General features: G+C 49.7%; 1 protein-coding gene across 4 annotated transcripts in view; it reads right to left on the bottom strand.

Moving 5' to 3' along the window:
- LOC111843232 (mitochondrial import inner membrane translocase subunit TIM16-like) overlaps positions 1–13,020 on the bottom strand; it is an 80,301-nt gene that overhangs the window by 651 nt on the left and 66,630 nt on the right. For 2 of the 4 annotated variants that reach the window (XM_072705119.1, XM_072705120.1), the window contains 19 exons: positions 12,406–12,460; positions 12,227–12,284; positions 11,966–12,111; positions 10,904–10,999; positions 10,140–10,244; positions 9,674–9,827; positions 9,300–9,475; positions 8,883–8,991; positions 8,689–8,775; positions 8,461–8,603; positions 7,968–8,072; positions 7,794–7,879; positions 6,594–6,735; positions 6,428–6,517; positions 6,219–6,335; positions 5,857–5,992; positions 4,839–4,930; positions 4,333–4,419; positions 3,780–4,119 (listed from right to left, as the gene is read on the bottom strand). In XM_072705119.1, the coding sequence (XP_072561220.1) occupies positions 4,111–4,119; positions 4,333–4,419; positions 4,839–4,930; positions 5,857–5,992; positions 6,219–6,335; positions 6,428–6,517; positions 6,594–6,735; positions 7,794–7,879; positions 7,968–8,072; positions 8,461–8,603; positions 8,689–8,775; positions 8,883–8,991; positions 9,300–9,475; positions 9,674–9,827; positions 10,140–10,244; positions 10,904–10,999; positions 11,966–12,111; positions 12,227–12,284; positions 12,406–12,460 (1,993 nt within the window). In that variant the 3' untranslated portion in view covers positions 3,780–4,110. Of the gene's footprint in view, positions 1–474; positions 541–781; positions 919–1,039; positions 1,125–1,912; positions 2,063–3,779; positions 4,120–4,332; positions 4,420–4,838; positions 4,931–5,856; positions 5,993–6,218; positions 6,336–6,427; positions 6,518–6,593; positions 6,736–7,793; positions 7,880–7,967; positions 8,073–8,460; positions 8,604–8,688; positions 8,776–8,882; positions 8,992–9,299; positions 9,476–9,673; positions 9,828–10,139; positions 10,245–10,903; positions 11,000–11,965; positions 12,112–12,226; positions 12,285–12,405; positions 12,461–13,020 lie in introns of those variants that run through there. The other 2 variants (XM_072705121.1, XM_023810723.2) reach the window with 2 other exon arrangements.

Here is a 13,020-nt window from a genome sequence, read left to right as displayed (position 1 = left end):
AAACAGGCATTTAATGCAATGAAAGATAACAAAAGCTAACCTTACATGCAAAATATTCATACAAACATATTCAGCAGTTCATATTTGTCCTCTAGAGGCCATTATGTTTTTACCCAAATCGCTCATATGACACAGGTCACTCTGTTAGGCCCTGCTGTCCTTTAAAGATGACATCACATGTGGGGGTGTGGCCTAGCCAACCTCCTCTTCCTATCAGATCAATATTTTAATCAGCATTAAAAAGCTTATTTCCCTGGATCTCAGGCGCATACGATTTAAAGAAAATGCACTTTTCAGAAGAATGTCCCCAAGTAAAACTTAATTGGAATGTGAGATTCAGAACACAAAAACGTTCACGTAAAGGCCCGTCGACCTCTGACGAACAGACCGATGTGCACTGGGATTTCCTCTGATCACATTTGATGTCTAGCAGCAGACTCAGATAACAGGATACAAGCCAAGCCCTGCACTCACCTTAGACTGCAGGTAAAATGAGCCACCAACAGCCTTATCGTTGACTTTAAACAGATGTTCGTAATTCTGTTGGGTGAGGCACAGGCATGATAAGTTGATCAAAATCACACACAGAGGAGCAGAGCCAGAAAAAGCCTTTCATATTTGTAAAAAAAAAAGTGTTTGTAAAAAGTGCAAACAGGTGAAGAAATAAAGAGAGAATAAAACATTAAAAAAAACTGAGAGTGAGAAGATCAAATAGAAAACATTTCTGCAGGCAGCCTGGACAGTGTACTTTATTGTCAGGGATGAAAACTTGTGTACGTACCTTCTGGATCTCCTCAGGAGACAGCTTTGAAACATTGAGGATTTGCTGCGCCTCCTGCAGGCTCATCCCTGAGATGCTGGAGGCAGCGGCTGACTGCTGGCCCCCCCGCCCCCTGGCGTCCGCGGCGGCCTGGCTGGCTGAGGCATGAAACAGAAATTGAGCGAAAGAACTCAGAGACCTACCACAAAGACTGAAAATTTGACCAGTGAGCGCTGAAGGCGATTTGAGACACGTCTGCGTTATGCTCCCTTACCGTACCTGCAAACTCCTGCCGCAGCGCCCGCGCGAACGCGCGTCCCACCACCTGCGCGCCCACGACGATGATCTGGGCGAGGTACTTCGCCTGAATCCGGACAGGGGACACGGGGGAGACAGGAGAGTCAGGGGAGACGGGAGAGTCAGGGTGGAGAGACAAGTGACACAGGGGAGACGGGAGAGTCAGGGTGGAGAGACAAGTGACACAGGGGAGACGGGAGAGTCAGGGTGGAGAAACAAGTGACACAGGGGAGACGGGGGGAGACAAATGACACAGCGGAGATGGGAGAGTCGGGGGGGGAGGAGAGACAGGGGAGACTGGAGAGTCAGGGGACACGGGAGAGTCAGGGTGGAGAGACAAGTGACACAGGGGAGACGGGGGGAGACAAATGACACAGCGGAGACGGGAGAGTCGGGGGGGGGGGGGAGGAGGAGAGACAGGGGAGACGGGAGAGTCAGGGGGAGACAAGTGACACAGCGGAGACGGGAGAGTCGGGGGGGGGGGGGGACAAGTGACACGGGGGAGACGGGGGAATTACGGGGGAGACGGGGGAATTACGGGAGACAGAGGACAGCTTCACATACACTTGGGCAAACATTTAATCCACGCTGACCTTTAAAAGCCACACGTTTCACTGCCATTCTAACGCGGCTTTTCTCGACTGATGTCACGGTGTGAGGCCCGTAGATAGCTAAAAAAAATTATGCATTTCGGACAAGGTTTTAAAGCGCGACTGCTTCTACGTTACTGATGTATTATATATTATATGACATACACGTCGCAGCAAGATGTAACATTTCAGCGGAATCTCGCTATCACGCACGTTTTTATCGTGAAGCTCACCACAAATTAAACACTTAAATTTCACATCTTACCATGCCTTATTCCAGGACGATTCCAGTAGCTTCGTGTTTTATCTATGACATTAACATCGGTGAAATCGTGCACATGCCGTATATTTTCAATGTCACTGTGGTGTCAAAGTTGAAAGGGCGGCACCGTCAACGAATCACAGAGGCTCAAATCCCGCATTTAAAAATTCTGCGGCGTCACCGTGTGGGTGGAAGGTGAAATGCATCGGGGAACATCCCGTCCCTCTGAAAGCAAGACATTTGCAGGGTTCTCTGTACAGTAAAAAAAATATGCTAAACCTGGTTTAAAATGAAAACCAACCACAGAGACGATTTACTTTAAACGGTGTTTATTTCTACTCATATTGGACAGAGAAAAAAATAATAAAACGCACAGTCCCACGTTTTAAGAAATCCCGTTCCGGTAAGACCAGTGCAAGTAATTTTCCATCAAAACCATGCAGGATATTTCTGAGAATTAGACACAAACCGACTCGCAGACAAGCAGAAAACACATGAAATGTGTCTTAGGCGGGAGTGTGCAATATACATGTTGTCATTTTCCAGTCATGCGTCTGTAAACGTAAGATTACCAGACAACGTTAAGCAGAAATTGTTCTGTCTGTGTTATATGGACTTAATAGGGAATGAAACAGTGGACTGGACTGTTAGCACAGCAAATACTGTAAAATAACAGGTGCAAAAGTGAAAGAATATTATTAAAATTAAAACGTAAAGGAATGCTTATTTTAGCAACAACCATACAAAAACCGTGATGTAATCTCTACTGATGAATAATATGTTTCCGGCTAACACGGCTTAAAAAAGTGAAAAATAAAAAGCGGCACATAAGTAGGATATATGCATATAACTGGATGTGGAGGTTTACCCTCCAAAATGCCCATTTTGGTTCCAATGAAAGAGTAGATCTATATACCCACCGATGCAAAAGGAGTCTTTTGACAAAATATCCCTGAAAGTTACCCTCACAAACCCACAATACGAGCATGTCTTTCGCAAAGACAGTTTCAACACTGATGGATCGAGTTTCTGAAGTGACTTTATTGTCCAAATGGAAAAAAATACAACGTTTTATGATTTGCGTTCAAATTGTTATTGTGTACATTATATAAAAAACGATTGTTACGAAGTGTGCCAGTCGAGATTTATTAATTTTCTTTAAGGAACTACCCCAAAACATATATTACTATTTTAGATCGTTTTGTGCCCTGTGATGGGCTGGCCCCCTGTCCAGGGTTGTTCCCTGCCTCGTGCCCATTGCTTCCGGGATAGGCTCCGGACCCCCCGCGACCAAGTAGGATAAGCGGGTTTGGAAATGGATGGATGGATCGTTTTGTTTGTTGTTCAGTGCCAGTGTCTCACCCCTACATAGGAATCAGGCAGCAAAACCGACAGAGCAACGGCAAAAATCCCGAAAACCCTGTAAACAAGAGAGAATGCAAAATGCCAGAAACTACTCTGTGGAATGCAGGGAGCTGTACAATGGTGACCAGCCATGCCAGTGTTGCAGGGGATTGTGGGTGATTTAATTGAATGATTAACTAATTGTGGTGGGATTCTGATTTGCAAGAGTGTCCTCTGCTCAAATGTGCCATTCATGAGAAAATCACATAGTTTTAAATCAGATAGCATTGCACGTGTTTCACAAGAGTGATCAGGAGTGAGATGCATATGGCACATTAAAAAAAGACCAGGAAGCACAGTTTTTTGTCCAAATACAAGGTCTGAGGTGAGGGGTACAGTCCAACACACAAAGAGTCGCCAACCACACACATGACAGCAAACATGGACTGTTATGGTACGCTTGAAGTCCAGTTGGTTCCCCTTTGACAAACGTCAGTGGTTTGGGGTGGGGTGAGGTGGGGGGGGCGGGGGGGGGGGGGGGCGACATTAGCTTAGCCAGGCTAAATCCTGAACGCATTGTGTTAGCATCCCTAACATCTGATTGCTAAATGGGGGCTAAAGACTCTGGTTGCCTTGGTGAAGCACACCCGTGCCAGTGCTGTAAGGATGCAGTGGAAATGCAGTTACAGGGCTGAAGGGAAAGGGGTTTGTATGAGGTATACCCTCCAGCTGAGGAATGGGGGGGCAGCTCCAGACACGTTCAGCGGCAATAAGGCAGTAAAGTGGAGAGGGCAGGGTCAGCACGTGTCGTAGTCCCATCTGCTGGTGACAGACCCTCCCCAACCCGGGACGGTCTGTTAGTCGTCCTGAAAAGCACAGAGACACGGGGGGCAGTCAGTGTCAGTCTCCAAGTTTGTGTGCATATCTCTGTGTGTGTGTTTGTCTGTCTGTGTGGTGTGTCAGTGTTTCTGTCAGTCTGTCTCTTGTCTGTCTCTGTCTGTGTGTATGTGGTGTGTCAGTGTTTCTGTCTGTCTGTCTCTGTCTGTCTGTGATGCTGGGGCTCTTGCTCTGAGCCTCACCCATTCCTCTTCATCCACGCCCTGGAACGACTCCTGCGGCAGGGGGTCCTCCCTGTTCCCCAGCTTGGCCACCATGGCACTCAGCAGCTACATGGGAAAGACACTGTCATGTGACACGGGCACAAACACACTGTCATGTGACACGGGCATACAGCCCACAAGCACTGCTACATGTAACAGACATAAACACAGTCACATGACCGTAACATGGACTATAAACACAGTGCTTTGCCTGACACGCAACATTAACAGCATCAGCACCTACAAACACACACAAGTTTGTATTCATATCTTTGTGGGGACTGTCCATTCATCCATGCATAACCCTAATCCCAACAATGACAACCCTAACCCCTACCCAGCCCTAACCTTAACCTTAAGTAAACAAAATATAAGACTTTTGGAATTTTTTTTTAAATTAGCCACAGGTTTTTTATAAAAAATTGAGTTTCCCCTTGTGAGGATGGAAAAAATGTACCCCCCCCCCCCCACACACACACACACACCTCCTCTTTCTTCTGATCATCTGTCTTCTCTTCCAGGTAGACAGATGAAGGGAGGTATTTCCTTACAGGGGCCTCCTTGGGGGCCTCACTCACTGAGTAAGAGAGAAGCAGAAAAAACGGTGATACAGCTACAGGAACAGCAGGGAGACGGGTACAGGAAGAGCAGGGAGACGGGTACAGGAACAGCAGGGAGACGGGTACAGGAACAAGCAGATAAAAAGGTGAGACGGGTACAGGAACAAGCAGATAAAAAGGTGAGACAGGTACAGGAACAAGCAGATAAAAAGGTGAGACGGGTACAGGAACAAGCAGATAAAAAGGTGAGACGGGTACAGGAACAAGCAGATAAAAAGGTGAGACAGGTACAGGAACAAGCAGATAAAAAGGTGAGACGGGTACAGGAAGAGCAGGGAGACAGGTACAGGAACAGCAGGGAGACGGGTACAGGAACAAGCAGATAAAAAGGTGAGACGGGTACAGGAACAAGCAGATAAAAAGGTGAGACAGGTACAGGAACAAGCAGATAAAAAGGTGAGACGGGTACAGGAAGAGCAGGGAGACAGGTACAGGAACAGCAGGGAGACGGGTACAGGAACAAGCAGATAAAAAGGTGAGACGGGTACAGGAACAAGCAGATAAAAAGGTGAGACGGGTACAGGAACAAGCAGATAAAAAGGTGAGACGGGTACAGGAACAAGCAGATAAAAAGGTGAGACGGGTACAGGAACAGCAGGGAGACAGGTACAGGAACAGCAGGGAGACAGGTACAGGAACAAGCAGATAAAAAGGTGAGACGGGTACAGGAACAGCAGGGAGACGGGTACAGGAACAGCAGGGAGACGGGTACAGGAACAGCGGGGGACATGGGTACAGGAAGATCAAAGGTACACATAAAAGAATGTTATAGTACAATCTTGGACTTTTTAGACTAAATAAACATGGGTATGGCAAAGACGCAGCACAATGGCTACAGATAGAGATGTTTGTTCAAGTCCCCATTTAAGCTTTTGGGCCGCACCAGGGATCATGTCTTTGGGACGTAGACCGATCTTGCGGTGCTGTCCGTTGGACCCTGATAGCCAAGAAGAGGCCGTCAATGTTGACTCCCACCAAACTGCCGTCTCTGGGAAGAGGTCGTCCTGGAAGAACTCTTTCTGTGGGGTTCGAGACGGCAGACAGACCCGGTGAATCCCATGCACAGACTCACCACTGCACTCACCTGGCAACATGCATCTGTGTCCCATGAGGAGCACGAGGACCCAAGGAAGCAGGTGCTTATGCATGTGGAGCTCTTCATGAAAAGCTGTCATAAAGCACTTAGTAATATGGAAAAAAGTCGCCTTTTATCAGTATGTCCAGCAGGGAGGCGGCGACAATTACCTTGACACGGGGCACCTTGAAAGCTACGGGTTCGATGCTGGTCTTGCTGAGCTTCAGTGCCCGGGCGATCTCGACGCTGCGAACCTCACACTCAGTCTTGGGCAGGAATGAGAAGCCCTGGAGACGGGATGCAAGCAGCCATCACGCTGACGCCCCCTTGGCCCCGACCGCCCGCTTTGCGTGTGGGGGCGGGATCAGCAGAGGTGTACCTTGTGAGGCTCCGTAGAACTGAAGCTGCTACACTCGAGGAAATACGGAGGCTCTGACAGGATCTCGTAGATGTAGACGCGAGTGTCGCCCTGAAAGACATACACATGGTCGCTGGAGCCCTCGTCCCCCCCCCGCTCCCGGCACCCAAAGCTGCCCGTGCTGTACCTTCCCAGTGATGATGAGCACGCTGGTGTCTGCATCATAGAACGGAATTAGCGTGGAGGGTGACACATCGGTGGATGCTGTGGCCACGGGACCCGAGGACGGGGACTGGGCGGAGTACATGTAAAGCTGTCTCTCACTGCGGCTACAGGGGACACAAAGGGAGTGGACAGGGCATTGGAGCATGCACGGCATTGTGGGACATTAGCACTGAGCCAATACAAAGTCATCTAACATTTGCCACTGGCTGTAAAATACAGTAAAACCTCGGACTGCGAGCATAATTTGTTCCGGAAACGTGCTCGTAATCCAAAGCACACGTATATCAAAGCAAATTTTCCCATTAGAAATAATGGAAACTCAGATGATTCGTTCCACAACCCAGAAATATTCATATAAAAATGATTAATACAAAATATAAAGTAAAAATACATAAAACAAATTAAGCTGCACTTTACCTTTGAAAAGAATCGTGGATGGTGTGAGGGAGACGAGAGAGAGGAGAAGAGGAGGGTTATTTTGTAGGACGACTTTCACTATAACGGAATCACTGCTATCTGTTGGCTCCCTGTAATCATTTTGTTTTTGTGCGACTTTAACAAGGAACCTATCCTATGACAGCCGCTTCTGCCTCCTTTTCCATTTTGCAGAAATGTGGACATTGCATTGTCATTAAACAGATTCATCGCTTGGACTGCTACGCCCGTATTTGGGTGGTGCTTTTCTACTAAACTTTGACTATACGAGTGAGACACGCCGACTGAGACCTAGCATGGGAGACGGTTACCCACAATCCTGCAGCGTGAGAGAAGAACCTTCGGCTCAGCTGTGATCACGTGACACTCAGCAGACAAAGCATATATGTAATACTCGTATTGCAAGACCTCGCTCGTTTATCAAGTTCAAATTTATTTAAAATTTTTGCTCGTCTTGCAAAACACTCGCAAACCAAGTTACTCGCAATCCGAGGTTTGACTGTAATCTGCCATCAGAGGTCAGGGGCACATGAACAAAGTCAAAGCCCCCCCACTATTTTCCATGATGGTGTAGTTGCTGACGAAAGTGTGGGGGGGTATTAAACCAGGTTAGTTGAGGCCCCTGCACTGTAGCCTGGGTAAGCCCGTGCCTTAAAGCACTCCTGTCAGTGGCAGGTTATCAGGGAACATTACTGGAACATTACTAGCAGAGTCATGTAGTGCTTACCCGTCAAACCCAGACACCAGCAGATACTGGCCCCCGCACACCCACACCACACGGCCTCCCCGGGGGCCCTCTGGGCCAGGGCCATCCTGTGAGGAGGTGAGAGAGGCCAGTGACCACCCTGAGGACCGCGGTAAGCCTGAGTCACTGGCTGTGGAGATTGTCGACCGCAGATACCTTGACGGGCTCAGCAGACTTGCGTGGATCGTACACTCGCACCTTCCCATCTTTGCAGACCGTGGCCAGAAGGCAGCCGTCTGGGCTCCAGGCCATCCCAAAAATCTGTAGAACAAACTCATAACCAGTTATCATGCCGCGTGGGTCTCCTTTGGCGCTTACACCTCTAGCCTCGCATGTGGTCCAGGCGCTACACACTTTCCTTTGCCTTCCATCCATTAGTGATGGCCAAATGAAGCCTCATGAATAGCTTGCTGTATTTTCTGACCCCACTCGATGGCTCTCTCTGTTAAAAAAGGGCTCAAAGCATACCCCAAAACAAACAAAGAGCACCATCTAGTGGGGCAAAATATACAGCAAATGGTTCATGAAGCTTCATTTGGCCATCACTACCATCCACCCACTGTCCACCTATCGCCTCCAATCCCTGTCCCCTTCCTCTCCCACAGCCCCCCAGGAGCCTTCCATTTCTCCACCCACCCTGAAGCCTCACCTGGTCCTGGTGCCCCTTCAAGAGCTTCACTTCCTTCCCAGCCTGCAGGTCCCAGAGGCGCACGGTCATGTCGTACGAGGAGGACGTCAGCAGGCCCACAGCCTGGGGGTGGAAGCTGATGGAGTAGATCTTCTCCGTGTGCCCTGCAGGGTGGGACCCCAGTCAGCCTGCCTCATACGCCCAGCACCACATGGAGACCCTCCCCTTCTCGGGGTCATCCCAACTTACCCTGCAGGACACACTCTGGCTCCGTCAGCGTCTCCGTGAGGCCGCCCGCTGGCACCCGCCAGATGCGGATCTTGGCATCGTCACCCGCTGGGAGAGAGAATGGGCAGAGAGAGAATAAATGGACGAACAGACAAGTACAGGTGAGGGGTGTCAATGGTGGACTGACCAGGATGAGACACCGGCCAGATGCTTACCCACGGCCAGCCTCTGCGGGTCGAAGGGGTCCCAGGCCAGGTCTGCCACATTGACCGTGTTCTGGATGGTGGGCAAGGTGGTGTCCGGAAGTTTCCCAGGCCGAGAGAGCTGAATGGGAGACAGCAATGCTGTCAGTCACCAATATATGACTACAGGTTTAGGATAATTATACACGGCCAGATGGTCATGAGGGCAGTGTGGCTGACTGAGTGTACCAAGTTCACTTCATGATGTCCAAATAATACGGGCAGTGGTCATATCAAAAAATACATGAGTGTATTGGATGCTTGTTGCAAATACTGGGGTGACTTTAGGAAATGTTTTGAATTGGCTAACCTAACATACTTAGACAGACATAATGTTATTTTTTTTAATGAGTTTTATACCCCCTCCCTCCCCACAGAGCCGGGCAGCACCTCAAACACGGCGATCTGCCCCCCCGCGATGGCCAGGGGCACGGCCACCCGCTGCCGGTTGGCGCAGAAGCCGTCTGACTCGCCAGGCGTGGTCAGGTTGAGCCCCCGCACGTTGGTGATGTGGGTGTCACGGTGCAGGACGCTGCCCTGGATGTGGCGGAATTTCGAGCTGGGGCCTAGCATGGGGGGGGGGGGCGTTAGGGGTGAAAGAAGAGGAGGAGAGGGAAGGAGGGAGTGGGGTACAGAAGAAGAAAAAGAGAGAAAGAGAGTATGAAAGAGGGACAAGTGTGGAATAAAACTGAAGTGCCCTGTACCCTCCTTATAACAATGTTAACAATGTCGCCTCCTTGTGGCAGCCTGAGATGGCGCCCTACCCAGCATGTTTTGTATGGCCCGTGAGCTTTGGCTAGGGCTGGGCAGGAATCCCGAGGACAGGCCGCTGGTGGAAGAAGGGGAACGGGAGGGTGCGGCACTGCTGGTGGGTGTGGTCAAGGGGCTGCTGGAGGTGGAACAGCCGGGAGGGGCTTCCTGTCGGTGGGGGCAGGGGGTTGAGGGTGGTGGGCAACCGAGAGAGGAAATATGTTGGGTTTTATTGGTTTCACCACACAAGCAAACAACCAAAATCAGCCAAAACATGACCGGACAGGCAAGACAGGCACACTCAGTGTTGTACAGTAACCCACATTTCATAGGTAAAATATCTAGCTGTAAGTAAGGCGATTTCACTTGTATTGGACCAGAGTCTTTGCTGAGCCACAGGGCAAATGCAGCACACACTCAGAGTCACATGAATCCCATCCTTCCCATTGGTGGATTTGCACTGTTTCCCATGTCACTCACCTCACTGCTCCGTCCCCGGGGCAGCGCTGTCTTGGGCGCCCCCTGCTGGGCTGGCTGGGCCCTGGGCTGTGGCCGCTTGGCCGGGTGCAGGCTGACCCTCTGGACCTGGGAGATACCGGGGTAAGAAGTCCTTGTCGTTGTACTGTCAGTAACTGTGTGGACGTTGCTGTAAGGCTAAATGAGTTTCCAGCGCAAGCTGCATCCTGATGGACCAATCCGTACCCTTTGACATGATGAACAACCAGATCCTCATGTCCACCCTCTCAACTGGGCATCACAGGTTGCTGAGATGGTTTGAGTCTTACCAAGTGGGCAGATCCTTCCAAGTATCATCAGGAGCAGAGCATTCAAGGTCAACCCAGTTCACAACTGGTGTGCCTCAGGGTTTGGTTCTGGGTCCCACCACTTTTCCCTGTGCACTACCTCTCTAGGTCTCTTCAGCCAGTCATATGGCTTCCACTGGCACTACTATGCAGAAGAAATTCAATTCCACCTAGCATTCTCTCAAGAGGATACCAGAGTTTTGGCTTGGACTTCAGTCTGCCGAGTGAACCCTTTGAAAGGCTAAGCTCTTTGTCTTCCCTGCTAACCATAACACTCGTCACGACGTAACTGTACATGACTGATTATCAAAGTCGGACGCTCGACAGCTGTTTGCTGGTGGTGTACTGTGTGTACTGTGCACCTCGCTGGTACGCCGCTTTGAACCAAAGCGCCCTCTAAATAAATAAACCAATGTGAGTGTAAATCTGGTGATTCCTCACCGGCGTGCTGCCACCTTCCCACCATTCTGTAGCCGTCATAGCCGCCGTCTGGCCTACAGTGTCCGGGTACAGGTCAGCGTGGAAGTCCTGCCCAGGCTGGAAGATACAGGCACACAGACACACGTACCAGTGTTAAAACTCTTCTGCGTTAACATTTATGATAAACCGGTATGCTGAGAACATGGTGCCAAGTGGTGCCAAGTGGTGCCAAGGCTGAATCTGGCCAAACTGACTGTATTCTTAGTCAGGAGCCCCCTTTCCCCTCCCCGACTGTAGGCGGTGATGTCAGGCATGTGACACCAGTCAGGTAGCATGTGACACCAGTCAGGTAGCATGTGACACCAGTCAGGTAGCATGTGACGCCAGTCAGGTAGCATGTGACGCCAGTCAGGTAGCATGTGACGCCAGTCAGGTAGCATGTGACACCAGTCAGGTAGCATGTGACACCGCTGCATATGCAACCATGGGGGGGAATATTCAACACCGTAAACTGCAAACAAACATACTGGCATTAAAGCTCTGTTGAAACAGAGAGAGGGCTGCCCTCGTCCTCTAATTATAGCTTTTATGTTAATTACTGAAAATTGCTGCTCCAAACAGGAAAATTTACAAACAGCGCTGTGAAAACATTCTGCTGTGTTATTCCCCTTGGCTACAGATACAGTGTTTAAGCAAGAGGTCACAGAAGGTGAGTCCCGAATGGGTTAGGGTACAAAGCAGGGTCAGGGTATGAAGTAGGGTCCGGGTACAAAGCAGGGTCGGGGTACAAAGCAGGGTCAGGGTATGAAGTAGGGTCTGGGTACAAAGCAGGGTCGGGGTACGAAGCAGGGTCGGGGTACAAAGTAGGGTCCGGGTACAAAGTAGGGTCCGGGTACAAAGCAGGGTCAGGGTACAAAGCAGACTTGGGGTATGAAGCAGGGTTCATGCATTCACTGCTTTGTCACACGTTCAATATAAGAAGAAAAAAGGCTCAAAATAAATGCACCTAACTTTTGGGGTCTGCATGTAGAGTTCAAAGGTCAAAGGGGCGGAATTAGAGGTCGGAGGCCTGTCAGGGCTCACCTTGCGGGGGACGTGGTAGCTGACCGGCACAATGTAGCTGTCGGTGAGCTGCAGGACCCGCAGCACCTCGCACGACACGACGTCAAGCGCCAGCTTGGGCACCATGGCGACGCCGCGGGTCGCTGTCTCGGTCAGACATTGGCTCACTGACACAGAGACGGAGGTAATGGTGTGAATGTGCAACTGCCCAAGAGAATCTGTCTGAGAGGCATCAGCGTGAAGGGGGGGCCAGGGAATGGCAAACAACCACAGCGGGCTCACCTTGCGAGAGGAAGGGCTCAGCGGCCGACACCTCGAAGCAGTCGATGACACTGTCCCCCTGTGGAGGCACAGAGGCGGCCAAAAGCATAACTGATCACAGCTGGACATGTGACTCTTTTGCATGTCATTTACATGTCATCTGCATAAATGTGCAGCTTACGGATGAAGTAGCTACTCACCTTTGCTGACATCACCAGCAATCCGGAGTCAGGGTCGAACAGCGGGATAAGGATTCTGGGGGGAAAAAGCAGAATGATCATTATTTATCCAGAATACTCACTATTAAATATGAACGACTGTACATCAAAAATCAATCTTTTACAGTTCTGAATCAGTAATCACATATGGCCACTAGATGGCGGAAAATACTCAAAAAAATAAAAAGGCCATAGGCTGCATATTGGAAACGCCAGGAGAAAAGGACTTAAACTTTGAAGTAATTAAAGGCAAGCCATATTATGTTGAATTCCACTTAGGACTGTAATTTTGAAATGACTGACGGTCATATTAGATTGAATGCCATGTAGCAGTATGTGGTAGGCATTAAACAGGTCTGATATCCAACGCTTTTGTTTGAGTTTTTAAAGCAACATGGAGCAACTGACAGTTTCCAAACAGGCCAGAATCAGTGCTCAAAGTGCATCAGTTACAAAAATATGGCAAACATGAACAAACTTCGTCAGCAAAGAGGTCACAAATCCAGGCTGTCCGACGTACACCCAACGGGAGAGCTGTTCACCACCACAGCAGCACTGCCCCCAAAACCACGACATCGGCATCTCTGTGGCCTGATC

This window comes from Paramormyrops kingsleyae, chromosome 22, assembly GCF_048594095.1.
Source record: "Paramormyrops kingsleyae isolate MSU_618 chromosome 22, PKINGS_0.4, whole genome shotgun sequence".
NCBI lineage: Eukaryota > Metazoa > Chordata > Actinopteri > Osteoglossiformes > Mormyridae > Paramormyrops > Paramormyrops kingsleyae.
The sequence above is the reverse complement of the archived record's forward strand: the minus strand, read 5'-3'. Positions and strand labels throughout refer to the sequence as shown.